Below are 14,201 nucleotides of genomic sequence, written 5' to 3'. Positions count from 1 at the left end.
CAACCACAGCAGGGCAGTGGTACCGCCGGGGGCACGCACGAATCCCAAGAGACTCTGCCCTTCTTAGGGCACACAGCCCCGACTGGTCGGATGCAGCCGATGCCCCGAGTGTCAGCAAAGAGGAGATGCTGCAGAGAAGGAAGCGTGGAGCTCCATTTCCTTTCAGAGCTGGCCGCTGCCCAACAGCTGGTCCCTGTTTATTTGCTTTAATATTTCCTTGGTTACGCAAGCGCCCGCGCGCGGCTTAACCCCTGCTTGCCCCGGTGCGGCCCTGCCCGGGCGGCTCGTGCCACTCCTCACACGCACCGTCCCGCTGTCCCTGGGGGCAAGGGTCCAGACCAACCTCCACAGCCACCTCTACAGAGGCCTTTCAAGCTGGCCTGACCTGCTTTCAYGCCCAGGAGGTCCCACACTGCCTGCTCGGCTGTGCAGGCCCAGGTGCACTGCAGTTTCCAAAGCACACGTGGATCTGGATGGCTCTGCAGCGGGGCGCCCTCGGCCCAGGGCGCCCGCCGCAAAGCCGGCGCCTTTGGGAGCGCGCAGGGCTGCAGGCCGAGGGTGCCGAGCTGCGCTYCCAGTGCGGTACGGGCCGTGGAGCAAGGTGCCAGGGAGTTTTCTGGCAGTTGCTGCAGGCCCGTGGATCACTTCACACATTCTCCCTTCTCCCCGGTGCTGAGCCTGTTCCAGCAGCTTGGTTTGTGTTCTGGCTCGTAAAGCCCAGCCAGACCCCTTGGCTCATCCCCACCACAGGAGGGGTGGGAACACCCTYGGATTGTGGGCAGCTTTCTGCAAAGCCTTCTCTCCCGATGGCCTTTCCAGCTCTCCTGCTTCCCTCCTGGCTGCCCCGCTCTATCCCCACCAGAACCTAATGGCTAAACCAGCTGCTACCAGCAGCTCTCCAGGCTGGCAGCATATTCCACTGGATAAAGGGAATTTCCCTAGCGTTGCTGTAACACCAACCGTGAAGCAGAGCAACCCCATCAAAAATCTGTGATTCTGGGAAGCAGCCCTGTTTCAGAAAAAAAAAAACAGCCCACACTCGCATGGATTTCATCTCAAGATGTTCACACATTCYTTCCTCATTTCCACAGGGACTGGTGGGCTCCACTGGCAGGGAAGGTACAGGCAAGACTGGAGAGGCACAAGGGGCTAAATCTACATGGTAGGCAGGGACAGAAATAAACCACTTAATCTCTTCACTGATTGAGCTGATCAGAGAAAGAGCAATGGAGATCCCTGAGGAGCCCTGGGATACAGGATGGGAGTCTAATAAGGGGGTGCAGTGAACACGCATGCAGAGTGAGCGTTTGGGCTGGAGTCCAAACCCAGCTCGAGGCAGGCACCCAACCTCATTGACTAAAGAAAGGGCTCCCAGGAGGATTAACATTGGCCATCCTGAAAAAAACTCCATTAACTGATCTTACTTCTCCACACAAGAGAGGCATACTGGGACACAGCCACTGAGAGAACATCATCTTCAGCCAGRAACAACTTTCCACGGACCATTTCTGAGGAACAGGTCTTGCCTTCCATTTTAGCAAATCAAGCTCTTGGTTGCACAATGACAGAACTCACCACCGCACCCCAAGCTCCAGGGTGCACACACACAACCAGTGTCAACAAAGGGAAAACCACTCAGCAGCTACAAGCTCAGCTTTGGAGGGTGCTTGTTTTTCCTCTTCCATGGATGTCCAAATAGCATTTACCTTTCCTCAGAAACATTTTTGGTAGATTACAAAAGAACACTTGCCTTCAGCATAAAACATAAGCCATGCTTCTCCCAATTGACCTCTTTTGCCCCTGTAAAGCTAAATACAGAAGAACTGGAAGAATGCTTACCTGTAAGTCAAAGAACTTGCTATACCGACGGTATATGACTTCTGTGGACCCATTGGACCAGGTGACTTTGATAATGTACACCTGCAGGGAAAGGAGGAAGAAATCAGAGAGAAGCAATGGAGAACAGCTCACACCACAAACACACAGAGCTGCTAACACTGCCCGCTATAAGCATCAATAAGGAAAGCTCATGGGAGCACTCAGAGTCGATGATTAACTTGGGCAATACTAGAAACTATGTATGCTTGGGTTAATCAGCTTCACTGCTGGAAGGTGGACATCCACAAAACACTCCCATTTGTGACTACAGACAGCTTCCAGTCCTTAACCACAGGCAAACACAAACTGTGAAAGGCCACTTCATCTTAAAACAAGGTAGAAGTCTCTCCAGAGACAGACACATTAATACTTAATAACCACATTCGACCAACCCAAGTATGGCTGTGGGATCAAGTTTGACCCAGAGACCCCCAGACTGCAGCCCTCAATGCACCATGTGGTGAACCATACGTCAAGCAGAGCCAGAGCTGCAGCGTGTAAGAACATATAACCTGAAAGGTTCAAAACTTGGTTTGTTTTTCCATTCGTAGCTCTGTTGTCACCTTGGGGTTTTGTTTGCTTAAACTTGCTGGAGCGCAAGTTATCCTCCTCTTCAATAAAATGATAGAATTGCCAGGATTAATTGCACAAGTTATTCACAGATCATGTGATGAAGATTGTGCTGGTAGTAAACGAAAAAAAAATTCATTATTCTTTCATGATAGACAACAAGAAAGAGAAAGACTCCAGGAATTATTTAAAGTCCTCATTTGTTGTTCACAGAAACCAAGGATGACTCTTGATGAGATGCCAACGTAATTATCAAATGTTGCAAACCTCTATCTTCACTAATTGATAACAGATTGACTAAACAGATCAAGGGCATGTTCCTTTTTGATTATTATTCTAACATCCTGTATATTTCACCAGAAAGTCAAGCATCAATCCACCAAAGCAGGAACAAAACATTCAGGAGACTCAGGGAAATGGAACTTCTGGGAACTTCAGACTGAGAATGAAGAGCAGAGGCTCCTCGAATTAAGTTGTTTTGGTATTTAAAATAAAATCCCTTACAGTTTCACAACTTTTCCCACASAGACATACATTCTTCCAGATGCTGGAATTCAGCCAACTCCCAACCCAACACTCGAGCTCAAACACCAGGAGACCTAAGCAGACAGTGCAACACTAAACTCTTCAAGCTAGTTGAACCTCTTCTAATGCCTTACTACAAATCTAAACTAAAGGGCATTCTTGGAGGACCGAGGGACTATGAGCTGCCAAGGCGGAGAGACCAAGGGAACCACAAAGTCTTCCCCACAGAGTCACTTTTCACTTCAAGATGGAAATAGTGGCAGAGAGACAAAGCAAGTCATTTTTAAGATAAAGAACTTAAGTAGTTTTACTCTAAAAGTTAAATGACCACCTTTCTTAAACCAGATGAGCTGCCCAAACTAAGTTGCAACTTCTTTTTTAACTTGCAGTAARCTGGCTGGAGCATTACACCCACAACAAAGGCCAGAATACAGCATTTATAACATCTTTGAAGGCCTGGATTGACAGTAACTTCTCATAGCAGGCACACAGGCACTGCAACCGTGGCTCGATTCTCTCAGACGCCCTTAGCCAACACCAGATGAGAAGTGACTCGACCAACCACACATTGCAATGAAAACAGGTTAAGATGCATGAGATATGTGAAATTTCTGAGAGCATCCACGCACTTACTGTCTCTCAGGCACAAGTAATTTCACGGCTTGGCTGAGCCCAAAGTTTACGAATATTCAGTTAATTAAGCAGTTAAGCACATCCTCTCTTCTCCAGGACCAGCCTCTCTTGAACCTGCCTGCTCCGATAGAATAAGAGCCAAAACACTCACATTTTGGGACAGATGCTGTCATCAGCAAATGAAGTGTTAACTTCATACTAGAAGAGCATCCAAGATGCCTTCACCCTCACCCCAGGATTTACTGGGAGGCCAAAATGAGCTCATTTTGGTTGGAACTTCAGCTGATATCCCAGCTTTCTTACCAGTTTGCAGCACTTTGCGGAGTTATATCACTGCTGGCTGCCTGCCCGGAGAACGCCTTCCACTGGGGCAGGGCAAGAGCCAACTTTTCTTCACTGTTTATTCCTATCCTGCCTTTATTTGGAGTCAACAGTTTATTACACTGGGATTTTAATCAGGATGTGGATTTACTCAAGACAAAGTGAATTTGAAGCTCAGAAGGGCAATAAAGSCCTGAGATTGAGGGCACACCATGCTTTATTATATGCTTTGTAATTGAGGGAAGGGACAGTTCTCCCAACTTATGAGCTCACTGCTATGTTGCTGACATGCAGATCTCTGCTATGCCTGGATAATTGTTACTTGCACATCTGATATAAACAGAAGAAAAGTCTCTGTGAAGGTATCCTCCTCACCCATCTGTGGAAAACAGAAGAGACAGGAAAACACACATACACAAAAAGGAGATTCAATATCTTTCGTCCTCTATCTGCTCCCAAGCTGCTTGGCTGAACTTGGCCATAAAAGCAGCTGCCYGAGCAGTTGCGCCCCATGGGAAGCCATCTAGTCCCAGCTCCAAGAAGGCACCAGGCAGATCCCGCACACACAACACGAGAGGGGCACTGGGCCGCTCAGCTCTGCAGAGACTGCTCTGAGCAGGGGTGTTTTCCACGCCTGGCTGCGTGGGTGAGGGCATGTGGAAACAGTTCATGAGTCTTCTCCAGGCTTTCTAYGGCCCATCAAACATATAGAAACCACCAGCAGGAGCTTTCCATGGAAAAAGCAACTCCTCATAGAAGATGTCTCCTGGGGCTGTAGCTACCTCTGCCTTGGGTCTCCACACCCACCAAGCTGCTCCATCCCCAAACAAGGAGCACAGCTGGGCTCTGCTGCAGGGAACAGGGGCAAGGCAGAGCTCAAATGCAGCCCAGAGAGCTGCTCGAGGGGTGGGGAGAGCTGAGCAGATGGCAGGGAGGCAGCACGATCCAGGAAGGAGGCTGCAACCCCATCACGTGGGCTGGGCCAGGGGCCAAAACCAACAGGCAAARCTATCTAAATATTTGCAGGGCTTCTCAGGCCAGCGGCAGGGTCTGCACCGTGGCGGGAAACTAGCTGACTCTGTGAAACCTGGGAAGCGATGGTTCCTCTCCCTCCGGAAAGGGATGCCCGAGTCTGTCCCACTCCCAACACCACAAGCTGGAGGAGCCTCCACCCCGTGCCCCACTCCAACCTGGATTGCTGCACACGTGTCACGTCAAAACTGCGGCTAAGCTTGAGGCCTGAAGGCAAAGGGCCAAACTGAGCTTTGGAACAGGCAGAAAGCACCGAGGCTGAAACCCGCTCACATTCACACYTAATTTGAGACGCAGATCATAGGAGAATAAATGAAATTCGTGCCCATGCTTTTGAAATACTTGAAATGCGGTTCAAGGCATTTGTGCTACTAGAACAACGCACAGAGAAAGAGTATGGAGTTTTTGGAGATACATAAACAGACCTAAAGTCTACTTTCAAGATTAGAAGCTCCATGCGTGCACCTCCCCTCCCCAAATTTACCCTTCCCCAACCCGACTGTCTCCTTGCCTTCAAGTCCTCCAGGCAGCATCACACTTTCCAAGACCTCCAAGCACAGGACAACTCACACTTTGCAGCATGCCTGGACTACAGAAGCAGTGTTAGGCTGGACTATCTTTTCAGGGCCACAATGTAGACTGCAGAGAGGGAATAAGATCTCCTCTCTGCTTCCACGTGGCTTTGTGTGGGTGGTAGGAAGTTCAGAGGTAACAGCGACAGCTTCACATGTGCAGGGGATCTTGCTTAATGCTGGAAGAGAAAAGCACTTCATATCAAAGCAAAACACAGCACACAGTTCTGCTCCTTGGAGGGTAAAACTGGAACAAATCCTTTATGGAAAGTGGAACCCAACAGATGCAGAAGGCTGAACTCTGACAGCCCCAGCAGTGCCTTGGCTCACTAAAATTCCTATGAAACTTTACATTACAGTAATGGGYCATACACTCAATAGTTCAAATATTATGGGTCAGGAAGATTATTGTGACCATGGTTCTCCATGATTCTCTTCGATAACCTCTGATATACAGTGCCCTAAGCTGGAAATACAAGGATGGGAAAAAAAGACCCATTAGATGATCCAAATGCACCCTGCTGGCTATCACAAAGCTGTTCCTCATAGAGCCTGTCTCATGTGATCTCAGTCCTATCTCAGCTCTCCCCTCTCTCCAGCATTTCTGGAGACACTGTTCAGAGTGGGAACGAGCCAGTGGAAAGTGGGACTGAAAACCCTCATAAGGGAACTGTCAAAAAAGACAGGTCGCTAAGAGAAATGCAGATGGCATCTGGCCAAGCATAACAGAGCTGTCAACAAAAGCTGCCCATCAGCTATCATGTTAGCAGGGACTCTGGCAACCGCAGGGGAAATATGCTGGCAACTCGCAGCAAGCAAATACCTTCCGCTGCTTCAAGAGGGAGATCCAGCCTCCCATTGGGAGCACACCACGAGGATGGAGAACAGGGCCCGCTCTCCTGGGAATGGCACTCGGACAGCACCCCACACATACAGAAAGTCCCATCACTTGCTCGCTCATCAAGTGCCACCAGATAAACGGGCTAGGTAGAGCAGAGAGAGCTCACATGCAAACCAGAAGTGGTCAGAATCCCACAGACTGAAATGCCTGAGAACAGAAGGAAAAAGAATTCAGTGCAAATTATCTGTCTCTGTCCAGAACACCAGCCAGAGATCTTTTTTTCCCCTCAAACAGATGAGGTAGCAAGTATAAGCCCTGGGAACTGTCAGGCCCTAGAAGTGCTCCTCCAGGGACCAACAACAAATCCTAGTGCAGCAGATAACAACGCTTGGACGATTTCCGCAGCTCACACYGGCTGAGGACGTTGAAGCCTTTCACAAATGGTCAGTGTTGCATCTTACCCAAGATGGATGTTGTCCTCAACCCAAAGAGGAAAAAAAAAAATTTAAAAAAAAAAAGGAGAGAGAAAGGGCTAAAAAAGTAGATGATTCAAGTGGCTGCCTTGAAGCAAAGGCACCAAGGACAGACACAAGGAAATACGAGTTTCCAGGCCCCTTCCTGAAACATGAGGCTGTATAATTTTCTGGGGTAATCACTTCTGGACTGCTGCTTGTAGAAACACACAAGTGATTTTTATATAAAACACAATGCAGAAATCAGCCTATTCTGCTTACATCTGCAGAGCAAAGACTGGAGTTATAGAAAACCTTGAGCAATAGTTTCAGAAGAAGAGCTCTTTCATCCCACAGGTCTCCCAATGAGGCATCAGAAGCACCCGGGTGCAGGGGTAAAGGTGAAAGCCCCAAACGAGGCTCTGGYCCCAGCTGCCAACCGTTTCTGGAGCAGGCACGGCCTAGGGCCACCTGCCAGGTATGTTCTGCAGAGCAAGAAGACAAGATGAGCAGTCAGGGCTGTGCACAGCATCAGCGCAGCCCCAGCCACTGCCATTCCCTCTACCCACCACACTCTCCTTCCAGAGCATCACACACAGCAGATGCTCCACGTAGTCCCAACTTCCAAAGCTTTGCATCAGCACGCAAGAACTGGCTCGCCCATAAGCAGAATCTCACCCTTCCCTGGCTCAGCAGGGACTCTGGACTCACTGCCCCACGCAGCAGCACGCAGCTCCTACGTCGCTGAATAAACAGACGCCCGAGAGGGCAAGTCCACCCAGCAGAGCAGAGCATCATGCAGATAGGCCAGCCATGGCCAAAGCCCAGCACAGCCGCATCCACACAACGTGGCAAGCGAGGTAGGAGTCTTTCAGCAGGCCTCCCAGCATGGCATGCAGGTCAGCAGCAGCAGCCAGGTGCCTCTGCAGCCCTCCCTGCACTCCCGGACCTGCACGTATGGCACTGAAACAGCTCCATACCTGCGGCCAAGGGTACCCATGGCAAGGGGGGACAAACCCAGGAGGTTCYGCTCCTGCCAACACCAAGGACTGCATTCAGTTGCAGGGAAACTGCACAGCGTGGAGGATGGCGGGGAGCAAGGCAAGGAGTCAGACACCCATCGCTTTGGGACAGGGTCCCGCCGGCTACCCCACACCAGCGCCTGCCACATCCAAGTCACGGAAACAATGTGGATCTTTAGAAAGCGCCAGCGCAGTCACTGGAAAAGCCGCTCCCAGAGCCTCAGACGTGCGCGTTGCACCCGCGCACACCCGGAGCGCCCAGGGCAAAGCCAGACATAACAGCCTCCAGCGGAGCGGGAATCGTCTGAAGGGTTATTTCAAACGGGTCTGAGCCTGTGTGGTCTTGGGGCCGGAGAGACTATGCACAATAAACCTCTCTGTGGAAAACTTCACATACTTAAAGCATCTTTGGGCAGCAGAGGGAAAAAGCATCAGGCGCTTGATTCCGCCCGCGCTCTCCCACACCCCGAAGCGCAGGGAGACAACGCGAGAGGCTTAAGGCACTACCCGCCCRAGGAGCTCAAAGGGGCTGAGAAACCAAACCAGCTGCGGGAACCAACCCAAACAGAGCCGTGTTTAATGCAGAGGGAGTGGGAAACCGTAAGAGGAAAAGAAAAAAAAATAGAAAAGAAAAAGAGGGAGGTGACTGGAAACAAAGAAAGTTCTTGGCGAGCGCGGCTGCGCTTGGCCCCTCTCCACCAGCGGCTGCCCCAGCAGGAGCGCAGGGCTGCGCAGGGGAGCGGGGCCGCGGCTCCCGCTCGGCCCACGGGCGGGAAGCACGGATCTGCTGCCGGCCGCATCGGGGAGCACGCGGAGGCGGCGGGCGCAGGGCRGCCCTCGAGGCTGACGCGGATTCCCTGGGGTGGGGAGGGACCCAAGCAGGGCTGCAGGGCTGAGCAAGCTGCAGCTCACTGGGAGGCAGTGGGCAGGCCGAGGGAGGTGGCGTGAGGACAGCGATATCCTTGCCAGCACTGCAAACAACCCAATCCAAACCTGGCTGCCCGTTTGCCCAGGGCCAGCTAGACTACAAACCAGCTGCTGTTCCCAGCCCCAAGWCATCCCTTTTCCCGTACCCTCCTAAAAACCCCAAGACTAACCGCTTTTCATGTTGCTTTGCAGCTCGCTGGGACACACACTACCCGAGCACGCAGCCGAGAAGCTGCTGCTCTGAACGAGGGAATGTCCAAGCAGCGAGCAGCAGCAGTGCATGGAGCAGCGAGATCCCGGGGGCAACGCGCTGMGCTTCCCCCGACCGCCGCGCAGAGCCCTCCCTCACACAACATACACGCTGGTTTCCTCGCTCCGAGTCACAGCCAAGGTCACACATATGGATTCATTTGTTTCCCATTTCCCACCGCTACATGAAACGGCCGGAAAACACATAYACTGTCCAAAGCTAAGCTGCAAAGGATCAAGGTCACCAGCAATCCGAGTGGCCATGACCACGTCCTCTGTGCTGAAGTTCATCGCCGAGACGTCACGCAAGCCCCAGCAACCCTACAGGCCTCTGCTTTGTGGGCAGAGCTTTTTCATCAGCCTCAGTGGACTCTTGCCAGGCAGAGCTTGGCCCTACCGCTCAAGTCCGACATTCTAGGCTTTCAACAGCCTTAAGTAACACGACTAGGGAAGAAAAGAAAACACAAAGGATTGTATTTGATTGGGGCCTTTCACAAAGCCCAAGCGCTCCCCAAAGCCTCAATCCACTTGGGAAGCGAGAAGGAAGGAAGAGGGCTCAATCAGCTCTTCAACACTATGCAATGGAGCAGGACCAGACATGAAGATGGGTCCAAATTTCTGCCCACGGTTGGACTCCAGCTGCAGGAGGACTCCAAACCCAGTACCTTTGGCCTGCCCAAGGCAGGAGAGGGAAAACATCAGCCAGCTGACGGGAAATGGGACCAGACACACAGAGCCACAGGACACAGCAGCAAAACCATGTCTAGGATGCTGAGAAAGAGCGAGCTTTCAGTCTCTCAGCTCCATCCTTCTCTCAGGGCCAGCAGCCAGCTGCCCAGTAACTCTTTCCAGAGCAGCAGGAAATGCAGTTTCTGGGATTCAGGCTCATTTCTCACACAGTATTTTCACTTTTATTTTCTTAAAAGATTCCTAGTTCATTCAACAGCCTTCAGGCTGATTTAACACCACTCATTTTAACCTTCTGCTCCTGTGGTTCACACACATCTAGCTCCTTTGGTTTCCTCTTGGGACATTCCGGCCATACCATGAGCATGGCCACTCTCCACAGAGAGAATGGCACTGGAGGGAGTCATCTCCTCATGCCCTTTTAAAGCCAAGCAGTTGATATGATTCGCAATATTAAAATATAACGCTGCCATACATGGCAATATTGAACTAGATCTCACATACCCAACTGACCAAGGGCACTGTGACACACAAGTCCATGGGAGATGAGTTGGGAAGAAGTGGTATCTGCTTTGTATCTGCTAGCCGCGTARGAATGATCTGTAGATCAGCAGTTGTCTTGCAAGGCAAGGATTCTTCCCTGAATACTCAATAACCATTTCCAGATTGGTGATGTGGGAAGGGTTTATATGGCAAATGAAACACGAATAGCTTGACGACCATAAAGAACTGAAGCTGCAAACACCTTGGAGAAGAGCAGTGCTAGCACTTCACAAACTCTAGATTAAGATTCCAACACATTTACTTTCTGAATTTCTAGTCAAACATGCTTAAAAATACCTATAGACATTATAATCTAGACACTAGCTCCYGACATGCGCTTTTAATTACTTTTGCAAGGCAGTTGTACAAATGAGGTAGTTAAATATGCATGGCTATTTACCTGGATTATAGTTTGCAATCCCACTAATGGAGCTTGCAAAATAAATATGCTCTGCATACTTGGTTGAAATTATCCCTTTTCAAAATGATATGTGTGTATTGAGGCGAGAAAGGGAAGCCATGCAAAAGCAGAGCCCAGGTTTTCCATTAGGCTAACAAAAACAAACAGCATGCTGTTCTTTTTTCCTGTCAGATGTTTGACTAGTTTTAATTAGTGCTTTAGAGTGAGCATTTAAAACTACAAGAGTTATGGAAATATTGTTGGTGGAAGAAACTGTGGAAAAGATGAGATTCATTTGCATCACTATTAATGCATAGAACAAAGCGCACTAATTGTAGCTGCACTAAAATGAAAATTACTGAAGCTTACCCAATGGCAAGAAAACAATCTAAAACCTAGATTCAGTAAGGAAAAGCTTTGTTTTGGGGACTCTACTAGAGAATAACAAACACAAAACTATAAAAAGATCCTGTGTGAAAACCTTTAAAGGAAAAATTACTCTGTTTCAACTATGGTTTTGTTTTGGGTCTTTCTTGAATAAACACTCATTTATCAGTCTGCTACTCTGTCACCCAGAATGATTATTTTTAAACCTCGCTTGGGCTTTGCCTTTTGTGATTTGCAATACGCTCCTGGGACCCTTGCTGTCAATGTTCTGAAGTGCCAGACTCCTTAGTCACAAACCCGAATCTGTTAAAATATGATTATAACAGAAATGTCTCCGTGAAGCCACCCTACACCTATTGCATCAGTGAAGGGAAGTCGCTTTCTTCATCATTTGGCTATAGAGATCCTCAGCTCAGTCATTCTCTTACGAGAGAACCACAGCAATGCATTTTACACCAAACACCTACAAAATAATCATTTCTCTACTTGCCCTTTTCATTTCTCAAACATGAAAAAAAAGGACTTAAGATACAACAAGTGGCACACTGCCAATTTAAGCACCCAGGGTTAGCAGACACGCAGAGAGGGTCCAAGTGCAAGTATGGTGCCACAGCTCACAGAGCAAGTTCTGGGGTCTTATTGCTCGGATCAAGAACCTCATCCCACGCTCCATCCCCTCCCAGCCCCTCTGCTTGTGAGATTTGAGCGAGTTTGACAAAAACAGGAGGCAGACATGTCAACATTAGAGCACTGAAAGCCTTCCAGGAGTTTACCACAAGGAGAAAAGCATCAACAAGGGGAAGTATCTCCTGCCAGTAGGAACTAGGACTAACYTCTTGCTCACTGAAGTACCAGCGAAGGGTTTAGAGACACAGGAGAAAAGCCATCAGGAGGCCATTCTCATTTCTCCTCCCACCTGGGCTCCTCTCAGCATACCTGCGTTTGAGTAACCCACACAGTCTGAGCTCTTCACACCTGCAGCAGGTGGAGGCAGATACTGGGCTGCCACTGAAATAAGAGTATATGTATTGCCGATAGGCACATAGGGGCTCCATCAGTGCACTGCTGCTCCTAGCTTAGCTTGCCAGTGGCCGCTAGACTGTTGCGCTGAGAAATGGGGTGACAGTGACACCCTGGGTGGGGATTCACCACTCTCCAAGGCAGATTTTCATCAGTGTTGTGTAAAAGCACCAACAYATGCATTTAGGTGACCTCAGTTTGCAGATGCCGTCAGCTACCCAGCTAAAGCCTGGCAGTCAGTCTAGCACATGTTTGAACCAGCAACCTGCCACCCAAACAGGACACCCTGTTTGATCCTAGCCTGGCCAAAGTCTCAGCCGTTCAGGAAGGAGATCAGCAAGCACCCACTGTCACGGAGCAATGCTCCTCTTGGCTGCTTTGGTCTTCAAGGGACTCAAGGCCRAAGAAAACAGCATCATCCAGCAGGAAGGACCATGAAGAGTTATAAGAGGATGGACATACAGAAGCTGTGACCCCTCAAAACAACTTTATGTGACACTTCCACCAGGGCTGCAAAGCTCTGGAGGGCACTTGCTGATGAGMGGCTGAGGGGAGTATAAGGTACCCAGCACAGGTGAGCGCCACAAGGGCTGCATGAACTGCCCAGCCCATCACGATGGGTGACTGTTTCCAGGAGGAGAGGCAAATATTCCCAACCTCCTCCCTCCCCTGACCCACATTTAGGGCAATATTGAGTTTCACATCAGAGGTGCAAAAGCACAAGCTTTTGTCTGGGGCTGCACAATGCCTCCTATCAGGTACCGGGCGATGGACAAAGCGCTGGAGCCAGAACAGAGCAGACCCTTTCCAGACCCTCACATCAGTGAGGGCATTTTGAACCCCGCTTTGATCCCCCTTTCCTGGGGAACTCGAACTGCTGTTTTCTGCACTGCTCTCCCCGCGGCCAACACAACCGCACCTTTGTCCAGCACATAAAAGCCTCGGCTCCGCGCCGGGAGAGGAGGCTCCATCCGCACGCCGCGGGTCAGCAGCGGGTCAGGCCGGAGCAGAGCAGCAGGAGGACGAGCTGGGCTGCTCGGAGGACACTGCGCGGCTGCCTTTGAGGGAAGCAAAGTTATGCTCGGGGAGGAGAGGTTGGAGAGCAGAGGCTTAATGCTGCAGCCCACTCCAGTCCGCAGCGGGCGGCAGATACGCTCTGGAGTGGGATGACTCAGCCATGACTTGTGGCTCCTGCTCCCTCTCTTTGCGGGAAGTAGAAAAAAATGTTGATTCTATGTAATTATGAGAATCTTCTCGGTCCCTATCGATCCCCTGCAACAGGGCGAGCGCGGCTGTTCACCCAGCGCTGCTGTGGGGAGGCTGCTGCTGCCTCCGCTGCCAGGACTTGCGCCCGCTCCCGCTGCACSGAGAGGGAGCCGGGGGCGGTCAGAGGCAGAGGGCTGAGCCAGGAGCAGCTTCCACCTCCCCAGCTCCCAGCACATCCACCCAGCCGCCGGGCTACGCGCCTCTTGCTAAGAGATGCGTCCATCCCAACTTTCCAACCTCAGGGGGTTTCTTTAGGCCGTGCCCAAGGAGCTCTCTGTCCCCACTTGGCAGCCACGACACCRGCCCGGGGGGCAAGCGGGGAGCCTCAGGGTCACAAGGAACCCCCTGCCCCAACAAGGGAACAAGAGGGACTGAGGAGGACTAWTCAGCACAGGAGAGCCCGCTGACCGAGCGCTGCCACACACGGGTCTTGCAGCAGAGCCAAGCACATGCAGCTAATGAAATCTCCTCACGTCCACATCCTCCGGCTCCAGTGCATAAGCTAAATGACATGAGCTAATCTGGGACGGGGGTGGCGGGCAGAAGAGGACAAGCCTGGAGATGGGGCTGAGCTGGAACCCCATGCAGGCACAAACGGGGCAGGAAAGGGCGGCAGGGCAACTGAAGCCCCTCACCAGAGAAAGGACAAAGCCCTCTGCTAAAGCTAGGGCTGGCCAAGCCCGTTTTCCCTTCCCATTCCTCACTGCACAGGGTGCACTGGAAGCCCCCGTGCCCACCTGGTCCAACCCCATGCACAGCAGCGTGAGGAAACTCGGCGCATCCGCTGAACCCAAGCACCGCGCGAGCAGTGTGTCACTGGGTCAGCCGCACACCAGGGGAACAGAACACGCCGGGGTCTTTTCTCTTTTCTTTTCC

The 14,201-nt window shown here is 50.9% G+C and overlaps 1 protein-coding gene across 1 annotated transcript in view; it reads right to left on the bottom strand.

Moving 5' to 3' along the window:
• Positions 1–6,390, bottom strand: part of SH3PXD2B (SH3 and PX domains 2B) — a 62,644-nt gene extending 56,254 nt beyond the window's left edge. Inside the window, exons 1-3 of the mRNA XM_026047504.1 lie at positions 6,355–6,390; positions 4,250–4,306; positions 1,840–1,920 (exon numbers count right to left, since the gene is read on the bottom strand). Coding sequence (XP_025903289.1) covers positions 1,840–1,920; positions 4,250–4,306; positions 6,355–6,390 — 174 coding nt within the window. The remainder of the gene's footprint in view (positions 1–1,839; positions 1,921–4,249; positions 4,307–6,354) is intronic.
• Between the last annotated feature and the right edge of the window lie 7,811 nt (positions 6,391–14,201).

Source organism: Nothoprocta perdicaria, unplaced genomic scaffold, assembly GCF_003342845.1.
Source record: "Nothoprocta perdicaria isolate Ctin4 unplaced genomic scaffold, notPer1 scaffold_5, whole genome shotgun sequence".
In the NCBI taxonomy this organism is placed as follows: Eukaryota; Metazoa; Chordata; class Aves; order Tinamiformes; family Tinamidae; genus Nothoprocta; species Nothoprocta perdicaria.
This window is presented reverse-complemented; position numbering and strand designations above follow the sequence as displayed.